Source organism: Phocoena sinus, chromosome 4 (genome assembly GCF_008692025.1).
Source record: "Phocoena sinus isolate mPhoSin1 chromosome 4, mPhoSin1.pri, whole genome shotgun sequence".
Taxonomy (NCBI): domain Eukaryota; kingdom Metazoa; phylum Chordata; class Mammalia; order Artiodactyla; family Phocoenidae; genus Phocoena; species Phocoena sinus.
This window is the reverse complement of record NC_045766.1, coordinates 56,862,316-56,887,527: the sequence shown is the minus strand read 5'-3', so window position 1 is coordinate 56,887,527 and position 25,212 is coordinate 56,862,316. Positions and strand designations below refer to the sequence as shown.

General features: G+C 37.3%; 1 protein-coding gene across 4 annotated transcripts in view; it reads right to left on the bottom strand.

Annotated features, from left to right (window-relative positions):
• The window catches only part of MFN1 (mitofusin 1), a 34,166-nt gene extending 15,171 nt beyond the window's left edge, over window positions 1-18,995 (bottom strand). For 2 of the 4 annotated variants that reach the window (XM_032630543.1, XM_032630545.1), the window contains exons 1-9: window positions 18,891-18,995; window positions 17,466-17,581; window positions 14,496-14,631; window positions 13,111-13,273; window positions 10,279-10,403; window positions 8,850-8,958; window positions 7,144-7,251; window positions 3,962-4,115; window positions 3,781-3,848 (exon numbers count right to left, since the gene is read on the bottom strand). In XM_032630543.1, coding sequence (XP_032486434.1) covers window positions 3,781-3,848; window positions 3,962-4,115; window positions 7,144-7,251; window positions 8,850-8,958; window positions 10,279-10,403; window positions 13,111-13,273; window positions 14,496-14,631; window positions 17,466-17,577 — 975 coding nt within the window. In that variant the 5' untranslated portion in view covers window positions 17,578-17,581; window positions 18,891-18,995. Of the gene's footprint in view, window positions 1-3,780; window positions 3,849-3,961; window positions 4,116-7,143; window positions 7,252-8,849; window positions 8,959-10,278; window positions 10,404-13,110; window positions 13,274-14,495; window positions 14,632-17,465; window positions 17,582-18,250; window positions 18,385-18,890 lie in introns of those variants that run through there. The other 2 variants (XM_032630542.1, XM_032630544.1) reach the window with 2 other exon arrangements.
• Between the last annotated feature and the right edge of the window lie 6,217 nt (window positions 18,996-25,212).

Below are 25,212 nucleotides of genomic sequence, written 5' to 3'. Positions count from 1 at the left end.
ATCTCTATGGGAGACATATATAGCATGCAGCAGTTCCCAGACTTATTTTATCAGGAACTCTAATTTTCCAAGGAGAAATTTAAAATACTACACCAGACAATTTAAATTCCATCTTGTCAGAGTATCCTGTAGGCTGTTTTAAAACTTATTAAAGATTTAGAACCAAAACAATAATCACATCTCAATTATGATCATCTTCTGATTTTCTAATAACATCTACAGAAAACAACTGATGATTTAGTCATATGTAGTTACAAATTTGTAAATATTAATATTTATGTGTAATTAAGACATACAGGGCTTCCCTGGTGGCACAGTGGTTGAGAGTCCGCCTGCCGATGCAGGGGACACGGGTTCATGCCCCGGTCCGGGAGGATCCCACATGCCGTGGAGCGGCTGGGCCCGTGAGCCATGGCCACTGAGCCTGCGCGTCTGGAGCCTGTGCTCCGCAATGGGAGAGGCCACAACAGTGAGAGGCCCGCGTACCGCAAAGAACAAAAACAAAAACATAAACCAGCTTGTCAAGTCCCCTTGATAAAAGACCCTAAATACCCAATAACATGCTACTTACCACTCCCAACATATTATTTTGAAATATCTTAAACTGACAGGAAAATTGCAAGAAAGAACACCAAGATACAATATACCTTTCAAGTAAATATACCAAATGTTAACATTCAGCTTTGTTTACCTTTCCTTCTCTCTCCATGCAGATCTATATAGATAAGTCTATATAAATATTCATCTTTATACATACCTGTATATATTTCTTCCTGAACAATTTGACAGTTCATTGTAACCACCACAGCCTTACTACTAAATATATTAACATGTGTCTCCTAAGAACGGGGACATTTTCCTATACAACCACAAAACAATTACTGTATTCAGAACTTTTATCACCGGTACAATACTATTAACCTAACATACAGTCCATTTCCAAATTTCACCAGTTGTCCCAGGAATGTCCTTCACAACAAATTCACTGACACAAAACTATTAAGAATAGTTAATGGCCAAATATTTGGGCAAAAAAATTTTAGATTTCTAAACTGTGTTCAGAATATACACCTGTCCAAATATAGGTTGAAAACAAGAAAACATATGAATAGAATTAACATTGATTTTCTTGATTGATTTTATTTAATTTCCAAGCCTTATTTAACTTGGTACCCTGAAAGTTCATACTATTCAGCTTCTTTTAAACCAAATGAATCTCAAGAGGTCCATAGCAAAGATCAGACTGTTTGATAAAATGACTAACTTGGTACAGTTTTTCTTTATACAAAAATCATCTTATAAGACTACACACACAATATTGAATTCTAAAAACAGAGAAAATGTGTATAAAGACCACATCTGTGATCACAATGCAAAAAAAATCAAGAAAAGTTAGATAATAATCAAAACATCTGAATTTTAATAACTCCTGTATTGAATAGGAAATGCCAAAAGCTATCATTAAAAATTAATCAACAATGAAACTGGATACTGAAACCTATAGAATACATCCAAAGCTACACTCACAGACAAATTCATGGCCCTAAATTCTTTCTTAAAGACCAAAAAGCAAAAAACAATCCCACTTATATAATGAAAGCAGAAAGAAACTTTGTGTAAAGATTAACATAGAATTTAATGAATAAAACCCAAAAAATACTATGTATTGACTGATAAATTAACCAAAGTCTTTGGAGGAAAAGCAAAGCAATCAGATCATTGGTAAATCCAATTAAGGTTTAAAATACACAGATATTTCTCGTATCCTTTATCTATCTATATATACATATAAGTATAGATATAGAAAAGGAATACAAAATTTTTTTAAATAAACAATTTTATACTAAATCATAAATTCTCAGAAATGCACCAATTTATAGGAAATCATAAATTACCAAAATTAGTTTTAAAAGTAACAAATTTCAGCTTTGACAAAAGTTGAAAAGAGTTGGCAGTGCAGTTACCAAAAAAAGGTCTGGCCATCCAGACAAAATTTTTTGCCACCTGATTATTCCTTTAGGTAAATTCAAATAATTTCTAGCTGATTCTCATTTTATATCATGGTTTTAAACAAAAATTTCAAACTCTAAAGCCTAACATTCTCCACAACTTCATGTAAAAGCTCTTGCTCATAAAGTTTTTTCCATATATAATTTTTAGATGCTCAAATGAACTTTTACAATAAAAAAGTGAAATGCCAAGTTTCTTCTAAAAACATTAAAAAGAATAGTTCCTAAGTCTGCCTGATTATTGCAATCACTCAGGGAGCTTTAAATATATAACAGATTCCTAGGTCCATCCTAGCCCTACTGGATTAGTCTCTGAGATGAGTCAGGAGTCTGCAGTTCTCTAAAGTACCTCATGTGTTTCTCATCATCAGCCAGGTTTGAAAACCAGTGCTCTACAGCACATCTTTTATTCTTCTCATTCCCACCTCTTCAAGGAGATATTCTGGGAAATCAAATGCTGTACCAGGAACCAATATGAAAGAGGTATAAATGTATAACTGAACAGTATATGATTTGGTAGGAGAAATCAATGACAAACACACATGCACACAAACACACAGGAAGAAAGAAAAGCTCAATAAATAAGAAAAGACAAGGGAAACAATGATATGCTCCCCAATTATTTTCTCCATGGATGAAATGACTATAACTGGTAAGAGTGAGGAGAGCATTGAACTCTCTTGTGAAAGCAAGAGGGAAAGAAGATAAACAATGGTCTTTGAGTAACTGAGATATCATATATCCTATAGCTTAGTTTGACAAGACACCTACTGATATCCCAGGGGCCTCTGAACAATCAGAAACATCTTACCAAGATAGCAGAGAATGGGTTTTCTTAAACACCTTGTCTTTATCTACCTAATGGTCTTTCTCCCTCTCACCAAATTAAAAATAGGGGATAGTGAGCAAATGGTTAATTTTTAAAATTCTGCCAAGTACATTCAACATTTATGTCCTTATTATTAAGACAGTTACTACTCATAAGGAAGAATAATTACTGATGGAAGTTTTTTTTCAGTTCTGAAGTATCTGTGTTCATCTGCAGATGAGAAGGAGATATGCAATCTAATAAGCACAACTAAGAGCTAAATTAGAGTCAAGAAGATTAACAGCTAGAGAATTTTTCAGTCAATGTAGAAAGTTTTAATGTCTCTGAATAAAACACCTACACCAAAACATAAGAGTATCTTCCCTCCCCAGTGCTGCACACACACTATCTATTCATGCGCCTCAGCAGTTTAGATTCCTAAAATACAGGACCTATATCTTAATTATTTTTGTATTCGTTTGTTCAGGACATTTGGCATAAAACATGGAGAATTAACAGTTGACAATACAGTTTAGAAATGTAATTAACTTTTGTCCAATGACATTAAATATGTTCTATCAAAAAAGAAAATCTTCATTTTGCTCTATTATCCATTCCAACAGCAATTACATTTCTTTAATCTTGTGCCTGACTATTGAATATAGAATATTTTACCCACTGAACAACAAAATATTAGAAACTAGTGTCTCATTTAAATACAAATACATTAAAGAAAAAGAATAGGAAGAAATTACAATCTTTAATTTTCCATTCTTATGGATCATCCACTTTGCGGGGACTCTCTTTCTTCCAACTTGCCTCGTTTTACTTGCTGTGTCAGAAACTACACTAAATAACATCAAAGGTTATTGACAAAGGTAAGTAGTGAAAACAGAAGATTATGATCATTCTCCAACCAATGCTATGGTTTTACATTAGTCAGTACATTCACAAAATTCCTACCTCAAAGATTTGTTCAAAATTCTGAAACTCCTGCAATCTCGCCTGAAATCCTTCTGCAAGTGCCCCACCTGTAATATTTAGGTGAAGATTTTAAAACCTAGTATATAGCAAGATAAGATTTCTAGCACGCTATTTTTATAATCTATTTGTATTTCAAAAGGATGAAATAATGAATACATACCACCTTCTGGCATCCCCTGGGCTTTGTGCTTTCTAGCACTAAGAACTTCCTTTGCAGAAACAAAAAAGATACGATTCCGTGCTTCTAAAGGATCCACAACTTTGAGCTCCTCCACCAAGAAATGTAGGCATCTTTCCATGTGCTGTCTGCGTACCTAGAGAAAAACGGTATTAAAAGAATTCTAATAATTAAATAAATATAACAGTTACTGGCCTATACTAAACTCCACTTATAGTGATATTGTTACTATATGATACAGTAACAGTTGTCTTATACGTAACAAACCCAAAAATTCTAATAAATGAAGTTTGATACTTGCTGACAGGAAATCTTCCTCTTAACTTAATGATTCTTCCTTGAACATTTAATTTAAAATTCTGATGGACCATCAAATACTACACAACCATTAAGAAACATACTGTAGACAAACATTAGTGTTTAATGGCATGGGGAAAGGTTCCTAATTCTGTATTAAGGGTATATGATGTGTACATATATTTATGTAAATTAATAGGTGGCATGCAGGCAATATCCACAAAACTAGGTGGCATTTTAATTTCCTTAAGCTTTTATTTTCCAAATTTTCTACAGTGAAGCTATTAATACCTTTAAAATCAGAAATTAAGTGCTACAATAAATTTGCTATAATGAAGTTATTTTTATTTTGAAATCAGAACATAGATGGTATATTTTTCTTCTAAAAAACACTGGGGGGACTTCCCTGGTGGTCCACTGGGTAAGACTTCACGCTCCCTATGCACGGGGCTCAGGTTCAATCCCTGATTGGGTAACTAGATCCCACACGCATGCTGCAACTAAGAGTTAGCAGGCCACAACTAAGAAGCCTGCATGCTGCAACTAAAAGGTCCCACATGCTGGAACGAAGATCCCACAAGCTGCAAATAAGACCCAGCGCAGCCTAAATAAATAAATTAAAATAAATATTAAAAAAAAAAACTACCTGGAATTAAAATTGGGGAGAATGCATTAGCTAGGGATTGGAGTTCTAACTTTAGGTTTAACAATAGCACCTGGGTACCTAAATTAGGAAGAAGGATTGGAAGTTAGTTAGGGTTTAGTACCAGCCTTTAGCATTATGATAAGAGATCTCCATGTTAAGACTTAATAAAATTAAGCTAAATAGGAATGGAGAAGAACAATCTGTGGGTGATATTTCCTAATTCTCTGATGATTAAATGAGACCCCAATTTGAAAGAGTATGATTATAAAGCAAGAGTTAATAAAAACAAGATATAAATCATCATATTAAGCAAAATTTCAATTTGGGGGGTGAGGGGAAGAATGAAAGCAAATAATCTAACGTGAATAGTGATGGGATAGTGTAAATTTCATTTTTTAATGCATTTTCTGTTTTTTTTAATAATAAACACATACTACTATTAAAATCAGAAAAAGTAGTATCAAGCAAATTAAATACTATTAGTAGACCAAATACCAGATTCTCTATTCTTTTTACAATGAAGTTTCTAAAACCACCAGCATGACTAAAATGAAAAACAAAAGCAAAAAATACCAAGGGTTGGCAAGGATATAAATCACGTGGAACTCTCAATCTGGTGGTGGGAATATAAACTGGTATGAGCACTTCAGAAAACACTTGGGCTGTATTTATTAAAACAGCATATTCTTGGGAATTCCCTGGTAGTTCAGTGGTTAGGACTGTTGTTTTCACTGCCAAGGGGGCGAGTTCAATCCCTGGTCAGGGAACTAAGATCCTGGTAAGCCACGTGGTGAGGCCAAAAAACAAACAATAAACCCCCAGCATATTCTTAATCTGTAATCCAGCAATTCTACTCCTAGACTATACCCATGGATTACTGATTCCTGTGTTATTGACATTTTGAGTCTGATAAATCTTTGCTTTGGGGGCAGGAGCTGTTCTGTGTTATAGGATGCTTAACAGCATCACTAGCCTCTACCGACTAGATGCCAGTAGCACACACCCTCAATTGTGGCAACCAAAATATTCCCTGGGGGACAAAATCACGCAGCCACTTACACTGAGAACCACTGGTATATACTCAGCAGAAATATACACCAATGTGCACCAAAAAGACATATACAACAATATGCACAGGGACCTCTCTGGTGGCCCAGTGGTTAAGAATCCGTCTTGCAACACAGGGGATGCTGGTTCAATCCCTGGTCGGGGAATTAGGATCCCACATGCCACAGGGCAACTAAGCCCACGTGCCACAACTACAGACCTCACACGCCACAACTAAAGAGAAGCCCATGCACCGCAACAAGACCCGACACAGGCAAAAAATAAATAAAAGAAAAAGAATATGCACAGCAGCATTATTCATGATAGCTAAAAACAGGAAATTTATACAAATGCCCATAACTATCAAAATGAACAGATCAATTGTTATTCATAGGATGAAATACCACACAGCAATGCACTTCAGCTATGCACAGCAGTATGCATACACACCACAAATATAATGTTGAGCAAAAAACCTGACATAGAAGTAGATACTATGTGATTCCATTACATAAAGCTGAACAACCAGAAAAATTAATCTAGGGTATCAGAAGACATGGTAAGTGGTTATTCTTGGGTTGGAGGATAAAGGCTGGAAACAGGGGGTACTGGGGTGCTGGAATGTTCTGCTTCTTGATCTGGATCCTTCTTGATCTGGATACTTACACAGGTGTCAAATTTGTAAATTCACTGAGCTGGACACTTATGATTTGTACACTTTTCTGTCATGTTATATTTAAATAGAGAATTAAAAAAAACAGGGGACTTCCCTGGTGGCGCAGTGGTTAAGACTTCGCCCTCCCAATGCAGGGGGCCCAGGTTTGATCCCTGGTCAGGAAACTAGATCGGCAAGCTGCAACTAAGGAGCCTGCCTGCCTGCGACTAAGACCCAGCACAACCAAATAAATAAATAAATATTAAAACAACAACAACAACAAAGAAACAGAAGGACATTTCAAGATCTAAAATGATTAGATAGTACTTTTATAACATAACTTTCCTTCAAAGTAGCTTAATACTCTGTCTCTATCACATATCCACTTCAGGTTTTCTGTAACTATATTCTTCTCAAGAGAATAGCTGCTTATCATGTTCTATTCTATGAGATGTATTGTTTCTTCAGATAGCAACGTACATGACTGTACTTCAAAACTTACAAAAAAAAATAACTTACGTCTTCCATATATTCTGGCTCTGATGCAGAGGCATCCCAACGATTATTCAGAATAAAAATATTAGGCTTGGAAAGTCGCTCATTTACCTTGTGAAAAAACTGTTTTTCCTGAAAAACATGAAATATCCAACAGTATGTTTACTTTTTAAAGCTACTTTATTTTTACCTTTATACTTGAAACTTTATTTAAATCTCAAAGTTTGAACCATTTAACAACAGTGATAACACCCACTGATAAAGGATCCCAAAGCACTCTGAGCATTAAACTTTCAAAGATGACAAAACTGGGCTTCCCTGGTGGTGCAGTAGTTGGAAGTCCACCTGCCGATGCAGGGGACGCGGGTTCGTGCCCCGGCCCGGGAGGGTCCCACATGCCGTGGAGCGGCTGGGCCCTGTGAGCCATGGCCGCTGAGCCTGCACGTCCGGAGCCTGTGCTCCATGACGGGAGGGGCTGCAGCGGTGAGAGGACCGCGTACCACAAAAAAAAAAAAGATGACAAAACCAAGATATAAGAAAGCAAAAGTTAAGATTTTCCTGCTCCTCCCGTCAGTCTTTTTTTGAAATTCAATTTAACAAATATTTATCTGTTTCTACTATATGCATGACATAAAAGATACTGCTAGATATGACAGTCCATATTTTTAAAAAGCTACCTCACATCTTTTTGAAGATTTAGACTAAGTAAATAATAATGTAAGACACATGTACAACACATCGTAATAAACAATAAAGGTATATGCCATAAATAGTATAAATATCCAATTGAAATTAGGAAATGCTCCATAAAGAAGGAAGTGGTGATAAAGATGGGCTTGAAAAGTACTGACAACAGGGCTTTCTGAAGGATGAAAAATTGGGAGGGGGAAGAACTGTGCACAAAGAATAACATAAACAAAGGTACCAAAGTCAGGATGTGTATCAAAGTTTGTTTATCCAACACCTAAATAATGCAGTTACTCTAAAACAGGTTTTAAACATTTCCCTATTTTTTATACCATCAGGTTGTAAACAACTGTCAGTGTTGTCACAGCAACATGGTTTATGTGATATAGATTGGGCCATATAAACACTAATAACACGGTGACAAAACAGGTCTTGCTGGTAACACCTAGGTTTTAATGGTGTTTGGCCATTTATATGCTTTTGATGAATAACATTTTTTTAAGATTATACAATAGTATTGGATATTAGATATTGAAACTCTGGAAAGTTTATTTGAAATAAGTCTGGCTCTAGACATTCTGGATAAATAATCTTCTATGTTTGACAGCAGCTTATAGTGTACACAGGTAAGCTGAAACCTGCAGTGCACACAGATAAAGCTGGAAAAGGCCGACAAAACTCAAAAGTATGAAAGGCCTTGCCTGCCAGATAGGGAGGTGAGGTGGGAGTTTTATACTTTATTCAAAAGACTTAAGCCAACAGCCTAATAATTCTGATGCCTATTCCTTCAGAAACTTGTAAATAACCACAGTGAATGTCAACAACACACACGTATCACACCGTGAACTCAAATATTCACTAGAAGTTAGAGCCATCAAACCAGAATCAGCCCTTCTAATCCCACAGAAACACAAACCCCTTCGTTCACCTCTGATATTAAAGCTTCTTTCTAATCCATGACTTGGATTTCCTTCACTTTTCAGAATTAAAACAGACATCATTTCATTTCCTATCATTCAAACAAAATAATGATTAGACCCTACCGTATTCATTAGAGTTGATTCAGAGTTTGCAACCAAAACGAAGACATCAGCATCTAAGCAAAACTTATCAATCCAGCTATCCAGCTCTGTAGTGACATCTGTACCTGGACTAATGGGAATAAAATAAGAATTGTGTTATATATTCTTTAAAAAGAAAATTTAGATTACAGAGAGATAATTTTTTTAAACTTTTAAGAATTAGTTGAAGTCTAAAGGATAGGATTTCTACCAGTTATCAGTCTGAAGCCTAGGAGATTTAAATTACTTTCTCAGCTATAAGACAGCAGTTGTGGAAAGCTGAGAATCTGTGCTTTATATACTTCTATTCTGCTGACAACCCCCCAGAGCCTGTCCAATCAACAACTTAACAAATGCTAAAAAAGTTTATTTACTAAAGAGAGAAAACTTCGTGATTTTTGACAAAGCAAGTAACATGTTCACTATTTTAATCTTTTAAATCTTTATGCTTTGGAAGATTGAAAATAAGCAATGGAAAAAAACAAAATAAAACCTAGGCTAATATACAATCTATACTATAAAAAGTATAGTCCAACTATCTATACATTGACTTGATATGTCCTGTGACAAATTGGCAAGTTAACAGGTTGGGGTCATGGATACAGTCTGGTCATGAAATAAAGAAAAATTAATTAGTTAATATTATATTTAAACCAAATATTTTAATTTCCCAAGCACCTTCTCTCATCTGAGCTATTTCTGTTGATTACTTGAAACTTGCTTTCAATCAAAAGGGAAGACCCTCAACCAAAAAAATAAAGATTTCCATAGAACACTGAAATTTTAACTGAAGAAAACAAAAGAGCACACCACAATTTAAAAAAATCATTTAACTACTTTTTTCGTTAAGGACTCTGCTAAAGAGATATGCATTACCATTTTATTAAGCACCAGTGTAGTAGGATGATTTTTGAAAAAACATATTAAATGCAGGTTAATCAGAAGAGCCTGAATAAATTACAAAAGCACGCAATTAATTCTTGAATAATGAAAAGCTGTATTAACTGTCCAGCGGTTATTTTGGGAAACTAAGTCTCAAGAATAATTACTGATTAAAAATAATACCTATTTAGAGTTATCTATCTAGGTATCTAGAATGAGACAATCTCTAAGGCCCAACCAATTATCCAAACTACAAAGTCAGTCTAGAGAAAAAGTGACAATTCTTGAAACTTCCTGTAATAGAATTAAACTGATAAATTGGCATTTTTATGAAACCATTAAAAAACAAAAAAATAACTTATCTATTCCATTACAATCTAGCAAATGAGAACAAAGCAGCAATTGAACATTTTTTTTAAGCAACTGAACATTTAAAAACTTTACGTACTACATGCTAGAAGCAAGCAGCATTTCTAAAAAAAAAAAAATACAAATACATACGTATAAAACAATTCATATGTAATTTTACCTATCCACTAAAACCAGGTCATCTCTCAAGAGGGCACATTTTGCCTTTGGCCAAAACACATGTACAAGACAGCCAGCTTTCAAATCTTTGTCCATATGAAGGGCATGGGCCAGCTGATTAACTGTCTAAAGTGGGAAGGAAAGAAAAAATAAAACTCTACTTGTAACAAAATTCAATAAAAATTTAAAATATTATGATTTGGTACAATTATTTCTGCAAAACATGTAGAAAAAGCAGAACTTTAAATCTTTTGAAGTAAAACCATCTGAGCAATCTTGAGAAACCTGAGGTTTAAAATTACCAAGTAGGAAAAAAAATAAGGCCTTGAAACCGTTTACTCATACCATTCAACAACGATAATCTGGGCTGGAAACATTCTAAATGTCCAACAAATGGAACTCTGGCAATGAATCCCATGCAACCCCTGAAACTGATAATTGTATGTATGAAAAGAAATTCACAATATATTAAGAGAAAAAAAGTAAATCAGAAAATAGCATATATGGGACTTCCCTGGTGGTGCAGTGGTTAAGAATCCACCTGCCAATGCAGGGTACATGGGTTCGATCCCTGGTCCGGGAAGATCCCACATGCCGCGGAGCAACTAAGCCCATGCACCACAACTACTGAGTCTGCGCTCTAGAGCCCACGAGCCACAACTACTGAGCCTGCATGCCACAACTATTGGCCCGCCTGTGTGCCTAGAGCCCGTGCTCCACAACAAGAGAAGCCATCGCAATGAGAAGCCCGCACACTGCAACGAAGAGTAGCCCCTGCTCATTGCAACTAAAGAAAGGCCACGTGTAGCAATGAAGACCCAGTGCAGCCAAATAAATAATAAACAAAATTATTTAAAAAAAGAAAGAAAATAGCATATATGATATAAAATCATTTTGTTTTAAAAATACAGAGAAACACCAATGTAACTCTATAGCAAAGAATTTCCACTGAATTTAGAAGTTTCAGAGTTTGGAGTTTCTTTTCTTTTTGCCTAATTGTATTTTCTGACTCTTCTAAAATGAGTTTATTGCTTAGTAATAAGGGGGGAAAAATAAAGGAACGTCACTAGGCAGTTATTTATTCACACAAGCCTGCTTTGTATCAATGACTATGCCTTCTCTTTCCATTTAAATTTCCTAAAATATTTCTATTTCTCAAGATGACTTCTGACACACATTAGTTCATTACCTTTCTTGTATGTGTTAAACATACAATTAAGTACAAAGGGCTTAACACAAAATTAATAATCAAGGAAAGGGCATCAGTACACATACCTCGATGGTTCTTTTGTGATTTGTATGAAATTTTAAAGGGAAACATCTATTTTCAAATGGGCACAATAGTCCTGATCAGGCTTGAAGTGAATCTCCACAGTGACAATGTTAGGTAGGGGTTTTTCTGCTTGCTTTCATAAACTTTTTGATAGAATTATAAACTTGTATTAAAATCCTGATACCTGGGCTTCCCTGGTGGCGCAGCGGTTAGGAATCCACCTGCCAATGCAGAGGATGCGGGTTCGAGCGCTGGTCCGGGAGGATCCCACATGCCACGGAGCAGCTGGGCCTGTGTGCCACAACTACTGAACCTGTGCTCTAGAGTCTGCGTGCCACAACTACTGAAGCCCGCGAGCCACAACTACTGAAGCCCGCGTGCCTAGAGGCTGTGCTCCACAACGAGAAGCTACCGCAATGAGAAACCAACGCGCTGCAATGAAGAGTAACCCCCACTCGCCGCAAGTAGAGGAAGCCCGTGCGTAGCAACGAAGACCCAACGCAGTCATAAATAAATTAATTTAATTAAAAAAAAATCCTGATACCTTACCTGTAAAATTAAAATAATAAAAGCACCCATCTGACAGAGTTGTAGTGAGATTTGAGTTATTACAAGTATTTAGAATAGTGTCTGCTACTTATCTTGATTACAAAATAAGCAATTCCTTCATTTGTATGGCTTAAAAGCTTGAAAAATATTTTCATAAATATCATCTTATTTATTGTTTGTAAGTAATCTGAAGGGTATTAGACGATTGAGTTACTTTCTCTGATCAAACAGCAAACTCACAGGAGGACTAGACCTATGAATTCACCTACAGTTTAGCCAAAACTAAAATAGCATGGATCTTCACACACTGAACTTTTGCATTTGTGGGAGAGATCTTACGACTTAAGAGAAAGTGAGCATAGTGAGAAGCAGTGCCTTTTACCAATTGCTTTCACTGCAGAGTAAATATCTTGCATCCTAATTGCTTTTTATTTTTGTTTGGCTGAAAAAAAATCTAGTGCCACTGAATTCCTTAAGAAATTTATGAAAGGTAGCGAACTACCACTGGCCTTTATCTGATAAAGCTATAACATTTACTAATGAATATGCTTACCAAATATTCCAAAGGCAAAAACAGTTTCTAAAGGACAGATGTGTCAAAAACGATTCCAGAGCTCAATTTTTTAAACAAAGTTTTCTTTAGAAAGACAAGATTTGAGATTAAACAGCAACAACACACTTCAATAATGTTCTTTTCACCAGGAACACTATTTTAAAAATTTTATAAACTTTTAATTCTAATTTACTTTCATTTAGTTGAGGACAGGTTTCATTCTTCCAGTAACCTAGCTCTGAAGCAAAAGAATTTTAGAAAATTCAAAATATTAGTGATAGTTTTAAAAGCTATGACTAGAAATACTAATGGTTCTTCCATTAGTATTTCTTGTAAAAAATTTTTACAAGTATCTTAAAAAGTATCTTAAAAGTATCTTCTTGTAAAAAATTTTTTAAAAGAACAAGTTAAGGACATTATGTCAGGTACATTATGTTGCTAAAGATCAAACAGTATACCTTCACATTCTTTTTTTCATCTGACCCTTCTGTCATGAGATAGGCTTTATCTCCATCCGTTCCTTCAACACTCAGGAAGCAATTGGTTGTATGGCCAATTCCACTAGGGAGGACTTTATCCCACAACATGGCATTGATAACAGAGCTCTTCCCACTGCTTGTCCTGAAGAATGAATACACAAAATCATGACAAAACATAATGGTAAAAACTTTGTTCTTTCACTGGGTCAAAGGCCAACTTTTTTAGAATGCAAATTCTGTAAAAAAAATTTCATCAGATTACAATCTGAAATCACAGCCCACTCTTCCCATCACAAGATGTGGTCTAACATCCCATCTTAAATCTGGGCTGGACCTTTTTTCACACGCAAAGCTCATTCCTATTTCTTCTTCTCAAGCAGGACAACTGAGTCATCACTTCTCCAGGAGGCCTCTTCCCTCCCACTTCTATACTACCCTAACCTGGGGTAGGGCCTCTTTCATGGACCTACTTCATACTAGACTCTGTTTAAGGCCCTGAGAATATGGTCAAGTGGAAGAAGCAGATAACAACATAAAACAAACAAAAACAGAGCTTTGAGAAAAGTTTTCAAGGACATAAACAGGGTGCTTTAGCAGAGAATAACTGAGAAGGAATACCTTAGAGTGGTCCGGAAAGGTTTCTGCTGTAGTAACATTTAGGATGAGATTTGAAGAGTGAGGAGTCAGACATACAACAAGGCAAAGAGAATTCTAGGCATAGGAAATTGCAAGTGCTAAAGCCCTAAGATGGGAAATAGCTTAGAAGGCCTATGAGGTTAGTGAGTAAATAAATGCTTCTATTGGTGAACAGCACATGATATCTGAACAACCAAGTGGGGGCCTCGTCATTTCTCTTTGCATCTCTAGTACCTAACAGAGTGATTGGTACATAGGTAGTTAACAAATGGTCCTTAAATTAACCTATGAGCTGTGGCAGAAATCATTCTACCACTCCAGAAGTTTCATTAAGGAATTGCACTTCTTATTCTCCCTCTGGGAATCATGGAGCTGAAAATCCTTTTGGAAGGCACACCTGATAATCAATAGAAACTTAAAAAGAGTAAGTCACAAATTATACTTATCTGGTTTTCTATTCTTACAGCTGGCTAAGAAGCCAATTCTTAGAGATAAGCATTCTTAAAAAGCAAAAATATAGCTTCATAAAGCTATATTTTATACCAGGAGCTAAAATGAACAAGTTCTTTTACATGCTAATAGCTTTAACATTTAATACAGGCAGAAACTGTTGTGAAGAGAAGAGGGAAGAATATCACTTGCTGCAACATCAGAAACAGAGCTGCGGATATGATCAAGAAAAGCTAATATCTGGAAACTACCCTTGAGAAGAAATAATAAAGGATTACCTGCCAAAAAATGCCACTTTCATATGTCTCCGAGACAGCACCTCACCAATGATGGAAAGCTTATTTTTATACCTCTGTATTTCTATCAGATCATTCTCAGTAGCTACTCGGTCAAGTTCTGGATTCTTGTATGTTGCTGTAAAATTGAAACAGTATTAGAGAAAGTAATATAGATGAATATTAAGTTAATTATAAAACAGAATACTTAAGATGTACATATATTTGGGTTTTGTTCTATATTAACATGATATTTGAAAATAAAAATAACATGGTATCTGAATATTCGGTAAAAGGTGAATGCCTTGTTGTAATGGGTCATAAGAATACTGCCCAAAAGAATTTCAAAATTATTAAAAATGACAGGGGTCCAGTCAAAAGGGTATTTATTATTCATCTAGGTCTCAAAGATACAAAATACCCACCTAAGACAAAAAAGCATTTCTGAACAGCGAAACTAGAACCTAATATCCACCTATTATTATTCCATCCTGACAGGAGCTTCAAATCTTGAACTGAGAAGAGGGATTCACATGCTAAGAGTGAGGTTTGAATGCGCAGTCTCCCCAAAATAAAGATATGGTTCAAGGAGGTCTTCAAGCTAGGTAAGACCTTGCTGTCTTACTACTTCTTGTCTGCTTCCCACAGGGGTGGAGCAAGACAGCTCCCTTGAACATGAATGAAAAGAGAATTGCAGACTGTAACCCACTCCTGTCAGGTTTGGGAGTAACTGCCTACCCCAGCCCCAATCTCTCTTCCTCCAGAGATGGGGGTAGCTGGGAAAGCAATGATTTGAAAAGTAGGAAAGTATCTCAGTTTTGTTTATATTTCAGGAATATACATTTTACATATTTTTCCACCTCATTTTGAAGGTGAAAACATGAAGATTCATTTGGCTATCTGAATGGTCCTAATTAGAGACAAATACTGACACAACTTACTGAGTGACCATCTAATTAAACTTAAGCTTCACATCTCACCATACTTTTCAAGTACATTGATAAAATATGTGCAATTTGGTGAATACAGGCAAGACTGGCTTAAATACCATTACATTCATCTTTGTTTTTCATTTCATTCTTGCTCTTCTACGTGCTTCCTGATTTACTTGCTTTGCCTCTTTTTTGCAACAATTTTTTCTGAGGTTTTAGAACCAGTAATGTAAGCAGATAGGTTAGGGGGTCCCTGGAGAAAGAGAACCAGAAATGGCTTTCTTGACTTAAGAGAATCCATTCTGGCCTAAGCCATTTTGTGATCTAAGCCTGGCCACAATGCTTGTCCTTGAACAGGTCTCAGTAATTGATGATCTTAAGGGAACAAAGGAATGCAGCAAAAGAGAAAGGGCAGTCAAACAATAGTGAGTGATAAAGCAGAGTCCTAGTTCCTCCTCAAGAGACATACATGTGTGTGTGTGGTGTGTGTGTGTGTATCTATCTATCTATCTATCTTTGCGTTCTGCAGGAACTAAAGTCCCCACCCAGGTGGAGAACTGAATGATGATGTTGACCCTCCTGACTCCAGTCAACCAAGACCTGGACTCTGTTGATCTTTGCTCCAATTCTATGCTGAATTCTCCTCTGCTCAAGCCCCTTCATAAATACACATGTACCCTTAGCTTAAAAGTTCCCCAATTTTGCTGTTTGAGGACACACTGCTTTGGGAAAGATCCCCAGTGTTCTCCTTACCTGCTGCAAGTAATAAAACCTTCCTTCTCCCGATCTGTGGTTTGGTTGTGTCTACTGGCTCGATACCCACCAATAACAGTAACATTGAATTCAGATTCTAAAGCTGAATTCACTAGCTCCTAGAGTAATAGCTCCTAGCATCTATTACATGCTCAATACACAGAAGATGTTACATTTAACTTCATTTTCACTTCCCATCAACTTTTGTAGAATAAAATATTATTCAAAAGTCACCATGCCAGCTCAAATTCTTTCCAAATTGAAAACTAAGATTCTGAACCAGTATTTTTTTCCTCATTCAACAGCAAAACTTGTGTCAGATCTGGTAATACGGACAAAATAATAAGGCAGGATCCCTACTCTCAAGAAACTCAAAATCTGGTGAAAGAGAATTAGGAAGGACAAGGAAAAAAGTTTGATTCTACCAACCTACCAAATGTTTTCCCACTGTCACAGGAGTTTACAGAATCCCTCCCTTTTCACTGTATGCTTGAAGGTCAACAATTATCTCTAAAGTAGTATTTCCCAGTATGACATTCTCACCACCTTTGTTTGAACAGTTACACTCTGTTTAAGAAAACTCCTTTTGCCCTTTTCCCACTGCATTCCAGCCTCATTTGAGAAGATAAGAAAGGTCTCAGATCTTGGTTTAACTGCTGAGTTGATGGGGGTGATAAGTATAATGGCTAAATGTGGGCTGCCTGACTTTCAGTCTGGGCATTTACTAGCTGCGTGATCTTTGGTAAGCTGCTTACCTTTTCTGTGCCTTAGTTCCTTCATTTTTTTTTTTTTTTTTTTTTTGCGGTACGCGGGCCTCTCACTGTTGTGGCCTCTCCCTTTGCGGACCACAGGCTCCGGACACGCAGGCTCAGCAGCCATGGCTCACGGGCCTAGCCGCTCCGCGGCATGTGGGATCTTCCCAGACCAGGGCACGAACCCGTGTCCCCTGCACTGGCAGGCAGACTCTCAACCACTGCGCCACCAGGGAAGCCCTCCTTCATTTTTAAAATGAGTATGATTAAAATCTGCCTCAGTGTTGATTTGAGGATTAAATGAGTTATTAATAAAATAAAGTGCTTAGAACAGGACCTCACATATGCACTTTGTTCTTAGTTGCTATTAATATAATTCAATCTTCCTCTTTTGGAGGGCAGAAGTGGGTTTTATTTGTTATGGTATCTCTCATAGAGCACAATCCCCTGTATGTGTTCAGTAACCAAGGTTGAAAGAATAAAGCACCTTTATATATTTTCAAAAGTAATTATTTAAAAAACTTAGAGGAGCTAACCTTCAACAAAATGTGATCCTTCAGTAACAAACTCCAGTAACTGGTCAAAGATTGCTGTAATTGTCTTCTTAGCCAGCACAAAGTGCTTCAGTGGAGAAGCAGTTTCTGCCATTATGCTGAAAATAAAAAGTTAGAGAAGTACAAATTAAACTGGATGATAAAGACATGTGAGTTAACACTTCCAGCAACATTAACTCCCCAATGAAACAAACTTCCAAACTTTTAGATTTATTTCTGGGGGGAAGAAGTGTTTTATTTATATATTCACTTTTTGGCTGCCTCGGGTGCGGCGCGGGGGGTTCCAGAGTGCGTGGGCTCTGTAGTTGGGGCATGCAGGCTCTCTAGTTGTGGAGCGCGGGCTTAGTTACCCCGTGGCATGTGGGATCTTAGTTCCCCAACCAGGGATAGATTGAACCTGCGTCCCCCGGCATTGCAGGACGGATTCCTAACCACTGGATCACCAGGGAAGTCCCTGGGGGAGAAGTGTTTTAGTCAGACAATTAAAGACTACTTTTGCGTGATACTCCACTAAAATAAGTGAATTCAATGGGCCAAAATCTTGATTGCAATTTCTACTTTAGTTCCCTTTGCTGATGATGAAACTGGCCAAATTCTGATTGCATGTGACTCTTAACTACATCAGGGAACACGGCAGCGAGTGACATGAAGCCAAGTTCACGAACAGTAACTAAGTTATTACGTTTTTCAACCTGGACCTCTAGGTGAGTGGAGGTGGATATGCAGAATGAGGAAATAAAATTCCAAGATCATAATGCAATACTAACGTTTAGAAAGAAGTAGTTCTCATCGCAACAAATAAGGAGGCAAGCCTTAAAGCGAGTATTAACGTTTCCAGCCAAAGTACCAAGAACTTCAAGGAGTGTAAGTTAAGAAAAATAAGTTTTGGTGGCAGCTTCTCCTGAAAAGACACCAAACAAAAACGATCACAAACCAGTCTAATCCTGGTATGCATGTGTGTCAAATGGAGCAAAGGAGCCATAAAGAAGGCTGAGCCTTCCAAAGCGTCAGGAAATGACTGACCAAAGGGGACAAGCGGGAAAGCACGGTGGGGGTAACAACTCGGTTCAGCCGGTGGTGAACGCCGACCTTGGAGAAAGGCCTTCCCAGTCCTCCACACCAGGCGCTGGAGCCCCGCCCGCAGGGCTCGGGGCCAGACCCCACCCCTGGCCCGCTTGCGCCGGCCCCGGCTCACGGTATCCCGGGCTCCGGGCTCACGGGCTCCGCGGGCCTAACCCGGTCGCCAGCCCTACTCGCAACGGCAGCAGCTCCCTCCTTTTCCGCAGGACCGCTGCGGCGCCTCGTCACAGAGCGCCCCACGCACGACTCCTCGCCCCCTGCCCCCGGCAGGACGAAGGTCACCCGAGCAAAGTGAACCGGCCCGCGGCCGAGGATGCGGGCACTCACCCCGTCCCGGCTCCGACTTGTCACCCAGCAACCGCACCTCAGCCACAGCCCTCAGGCCGCCTCATTCTTCCAAGAGAGGCTGTGAGACTGGGAGGCGGTGGGAGGAGAAGCAAGAGGGCGGTCACTTCCGGTCTCTTGCCCTTCCCGATTTGGTTTGGCTCCGTAACCGGAAGTGATCTACTCCGAGCGCCATTTTTCTTAAGGGCAGAAAGCGAGGAATTGTTGTGAGCAGGCAATGCATCCAGAAGAATGCTTTTCCTTTCACCCCCAACTTGTGCATCGCCTCCCTCTCCCTTCAAAGTTTCCAAAGCTCTGCCCAGCCTAGGCGTAGCTAGCTGTCAGTAGCTCGTTTAGTGAGGGAGAGCTAAAAGGAGGAGGGGTGAGATGAGGTGGAGTTAGGGTGTCAGACAAGGATTCCTGCTTACTCCGCCAGCAGCAATAAAGGAAAACCTTTTGACCTCTCCACTACCCTCTGTTCTTGTGTGATTCACTTCCTGAGCTTGGAGTATAGCGGTGTGTGAGGCCACTTCATTTTTCTGAGCCTCATCTACAAAATCAGAGTACTAATAATACCTACTTTGTGGGTAGGCTCTACTACCCAGTTATTCAACCAAACACTAATCTAGGTATTACTGGGAAAGTATTTGTGATTAATATCTATAATCAGTTGACTCTATGTAAAAGAGATTAGTTTGGGTAATCTGGGTGTGCTTGATCCAATCAGTTAAAAGACTTTAAGAGCAGAACCGAGGTTTTCCTAATAAAGGAATTCTGCCTGTGGACTGCAGTGTCAGTTCCTGGCCAAGAATTTCCATTCTGCCCTTACTGATGGCTTGCCCTAATGTTTGTTTTTTAACAACAAAAAATTAATTCTCTCACAGTTACAGAGGCCAGATGTCTACAATCTAAGTGTCAGCAGGGCTGAGCTCTCTCTGGAGTCTCTAGGGGGAGGTTCCTTCCCTTGCCTCTTCCAGTTTCCGGTGGCTAGAGGCATTCCCTGGCTTGAGGCTACATGGCAACAACCTCTGCCTCTATCTTCTCATGCATCTTCACATGGCCTTCTCCCCTGTGTCTCTTTGTCTCGAATCTCTCTCTTCTTTCTTTTATATGGACACGGGTCACTAGATCCAGTATGGGGATTTGGATCCTGGATCCTAAATGCAGGATGATCTCATCTCAAAATCCTTAACTTAATTACATCTTCAAAGGCCCTATTTCCAAGTAAGATCATATTCACAAGGTATCAAGAGTTAGGACGTGGAGACATATTTTTGGGAGATACTATTCAACCTATTACACATGTATTATAAATACTTTCTTTAGTCCATGGTTTGCCTTTTCACCCTTTAAAAAAAACTTTTTTTTTAATCTGATGAGGAGAATCGTAAATATTCTGTGGCAGGACAATCTAAGATAGAAAAAAGGAAAAAAAAAAGGCAAATGACATGCCCCCTTTGTGGCAGGCCTTTCCCAATGTGCAATGCCAATCTACATTATGCACTTGAACCAGATCTCCTCAAAGCAGGAGGATGAAATCAACCTATGAGAAAAAGTCCGCTCCTTTCTTCAGGCTCCAGCATTATAACATTGTAATTCTATTATTAATATATTTATTTTTCATCTCATACAAAGATAAAAGGGGTCACATTGACCAAAGGCTTATCTGTACATGCGTAATTGAAAAAAAAAGGGAAAAAAACCTTTGTTGATTGAACTATAGATACAACGTTAATCTGTCAATATGATACATAATTTCTTTCTCTCAAAAATCTATAAAACTGCATCTCTAATTCCTGATCAATGGAGCAGTTCTCAGAGGTTCCGAGAATATGTTTCCTGGGTTATAATCCTCAGTTTGGCTCACATAAAATTCTCTTTTCTTTTTTTTTCTCTCTCTTTTCTTTCTTCTTAGCTTGATTGGTATTTGATTTTTCATAGACAAATTGAAATTTAGTTGATTTACAATGTTTTGTTAAGTTTCTGGTGTACAGCAAAGTGATTCAGTTATACATAAATATACATACATTCTTCTTCATATTCTTTTTCATTATAGCTTATTACAAGATATTGAATATAGTTCCCTGGGCTATACATTAGGACCTTGTTGTTTACCTACTTTGTATACAGTAGTTTGTATCTGCTAAACCCAAACTCCTAATTTATCCCTCCTTCCTCCCACCCCCGCTTTCCCTTTTGGTAATCATAATCTTGTTTTCTATGTCTGTGAGTCTGTTTCTGTTTTGTATATGAGTTCATTTGTATCATTTTTTAGATTCCACATATAAGTGATATCATATGATATTTGTCCTTCTCTGACTTACTTCACTTAGTATTCAACATAATAATCTCTAGGTGCACCTATGTTGCTGCAAATGGCATTACAGTATTTCACTCTTTTTTATGACTGAGTAATATTCCATTGTGTGTGTGTGTGTGTGTGTGTGTGTGTGTGTGTGTGTGTATATATATCACATCTTCTTTATCCTTATATATTTTGGATTTGCTTAGCCGGCCCTCAGTTCCTTGTAATATTCCTTGCAATAAATTTCTTACCCTCTGAACCCTAACTGACACACACTGTAACCCTCCTGCCAGCAAAGTAAGAGACTACGCTTGGTCATTTGCATCATAATGTGACATTTTAAAATAAATAAAGATCTTCATTGTAAAACACATTTTGATAGAAGTACAATTCTAAGGATTCCCAGCAGAAATAATTAGCATACTGTTTCTGTAAGTGTTTTTGTTTATGGTGTGGAGAGGGAGGGTGGGGAGAAGAGATAAGGCATTAAAAAGCACAAAACACTTTGAAATCAAAAGATTTCCTTTGTACGTGCCTGACCAATAAGCACTATAATTTACAATCATGTTAAGGCATTAAGCAAAACGGAATGAAATTTTAAGGATGAATTTCAAGCATCAGTCAGCATGTGAAGGGTGAAGGCAGTTACTACAGTTGAGATCATTCATATGTTCATTAAACAAATATATACTGAAGAAGAAATCTTTTAATGAAAAAGCACGGAACTTGATCTGATGACCTCAGTTCAAATCTAGACTATGCCAGTTCATAGCTATGTGAAACTCTTAACCACTCAGTTAGTTTTTAGCATAGGGAATTTCAAAGGAAATTTTTGCTTTATTTATATTGTTTCAATTTTTAAAATCATAATGGTATCCCTTTATTAGTTTTATAAATAATTACATCTTTAATATAATTATTGTATATCAAAGTAAAAGTGACATTGCACGTTATAAATTATAAAAATAATAAATGTTTTTGTATAAGTAATAAGTAATTTAATCCATTGTTTTTCTTTTTATGGAACAGACTCATAGGCAAAAACCAGCAGAGTAAACATGAAGAAGAAGAAAAAAATTAAAATATAAGGGCTAAAACAGAGATTAACAAAAAGTAAAATTTAATTATTTAAAAAACTTATAAATTTGACATACCACTGCCAAATCTGTTTAAGAATGTCAAAAGTGAGGGAAGACACAAACCAAAGGGGAAATAACACTAGATACAAAATATCATAAATGCCAATAAACTTGAAAACTCAGGTGAAGTGTAAAATTTCTGGGAAACCATCAAATACCAAAATTAGCCTGAGAAAAAATAGAAAACTTGAATAAGCTAATAAGCATTCAAAAAATTGAAATGGCAATTCTCATATATACAAAAAAAGAGAGCCTAGATGATTTTAGAGGTAACATTTTACCAAATCTTTAAAGAAAAGATTAATATTATCTCATACAGGTTTTTGCAGAGCATAGAAAAAGAGAAAAAACACTCCAACTCACTTATAAGACTAGAATAACCTTGATACCACACTGCATAGGAGGTGTAAGTAAAGAAAATCACACGTATGAATAAGGCAAACATCCTATGTGAAATATTACCTAACTGAATCCAACATTGTATTAGAAAAAAAATTTTGTACAGGTAGGGTTTTCCTAAAAATACAAAGATAATTCAACATTAGAAAATCAACCAATGGAATTCATATTCGCGGACTTAAAGGAGAAAACCCACCTGTTTATCTCAATAGCTATATAAAAAGTCATTGCTAAAGTTTAATACCTACTTAAAATAAAAAGTCTTAAAAAACTAAGAAAACTGCTAAAGGCTACTTATCAAAACCTACAGAAAATATACTTAATGGGGAAAATTTAGGAGTCTTACATCTAAAAAAAATGCCTGCTAATGCTATTTCTACACCTTATAGCAGTGGAAGTGCTGACAAATTCGATGATAAGAAAAAAGAGCCATTTGGACTCGCAGGCTGAAAGTAAAGAGACAAATATATAATTTATGGCAGATTATATGGTTATTTACATTAAAAATTAAGCAAAGACAGCTATTAGAACTAAAAAGGTTAAAACCCAAACAACATTATTTCTGTATACAAAAATCCATGTTTCAAAACTCAGACGTTTTCCTATACATGCAGTAGCCAATTAGAAAATAAGATAGCATGTCAAAGCAACCAAAACTGTAAAGAATCTAGGAATTGATTTAACAAAAGCCACACACAACCTTTATGGAAAAAATTTAAAAGAACATTAAAAGAGACCTAAGTAACTGGATAAATACACAATGTAAAAGTGTAATGTTACACTTTTCTTGTAAAAAAGAAAAGATTTAACATTGTAAAAATGTTGATTCCCTCAAAAATGATCATAACTATAATGCAATTCCAACAAGACTTAAATGGAATTGGAACTAATTCTAAATTTACATGGAAGAAGAAAAAGTCTACCAATAACTAAAACAGTTCTCAAAAGAAGAGCAGAGGACTTGCCTGGTGGCGCACTGATTAAGAATCCGCCTGCCAATGTGGGGGACACGGGTTCGAGCCTTGGTCTGGGAAGATCCCACATGACGTGGAGCAACTAAGACCGTGAGCCACAACTACTGAGACTGCATGCCACAACTACTGAAGCTCATGCGCCTAGAGCCGTTGCTCCGCAACAAGAGAAGCTACCACAATGAGAAGCCTGTGCACCGCAATGAAGAGTAGTCCCTGCTCGCTCCAACTAGAGAAAGCCCATGCACAGCAACAAAGACCCAACACAGCCAAAAATAAATAAATAATAAATTAATTAATTAAAAAAAAAAAAAGAAGAGCAGGGAGAATAAATTCACACTACCTGATATTAAGACATACTGGAAAGCTATAATGTTTAAAGCAACTGTTAAAACATGTAATACTATTGCAGGAACTAACAGGAATATAATGAGTACAGACACAGATCCATATGCCAATTATGCCCATGGGGAGTGGATATATGATCAAATTGGTATCATGAATCACTGGGGGAAGATGCATTATTTAACAAATAGTATTGACAAAATCAGCTCGCTTGAATGAACAAAAATAAAACTTGAATCATCCTTACACACAAAGAATCTCAGACCTAAACACAAAAGGTACAACCAGAACATTACTAGGAGAAAATGTAGGAAAACAGTTTGTTAACAAGATGTAGAGGCCTTCCCTGGTGGCGCAGTGGTTGAGAGTCTGCCTGCCGATGCAGGGGACATGGGTTCTTGCCCCGGTCCGAGAAAATCCCACATGCTGCAGAGCGGCTGGGCCCGTAAGCCATGGCCACTGAGCCTACGCGGTCCGGAGCCTGTGCTCCGCAACGGGAGAGGCCACAACAGTGAGAGGCCCACGTGCCGGGAAAAAAAAAAAAAAAAGATGTAGAAAGCACAGCCTGTGATGTAAAATGTGATGGATCTATCTACATTAGATCTTTCCTCCCTCCCTTCCTCCCTCCCGCCTCTCTCTCTCTCTCTTCTCTTTCTCTCTTTTTCTTTCCTTCCTTCCTTCCTCACCATGCAGCATGTGGGATCTTAGTTCCCCGACCAGGGATTGAAGCTGTGCCCCCTGCATTGAAAGCGTGGAGTCTTAACCATTGGACTGCCAGAGAAGTCCCAATGTAACGATTTCTGTTCAACAAAAGACGTAAGTAACAGATGGATGGCAATCTGGGAATCTATTTTTTGCTGTGTATATCATCAACTAAGAACCAATATTTAAAACTTTTAAAGAACTTCTGAATATTAACCAGAAAACCCAATAGAAAAGTGAACAAAGGGGAATTCCTTGGCGGTCCAGCAGTTAGGACTCAGCACTTTCACTGCTGTGGCCCTGGTCCAATCCCTGTTCTGCAAACCAAGGTCCTGCAAGCTATGGAGAGGCACTTCACAAAATGAGAAACCAAAATGTCTCATAAGCATATTAAGATATTTTCAATCTCTTTAGTAATCAAATAATGCAAATTCAAACAATAGTAACATACTACTTTAGGCCCC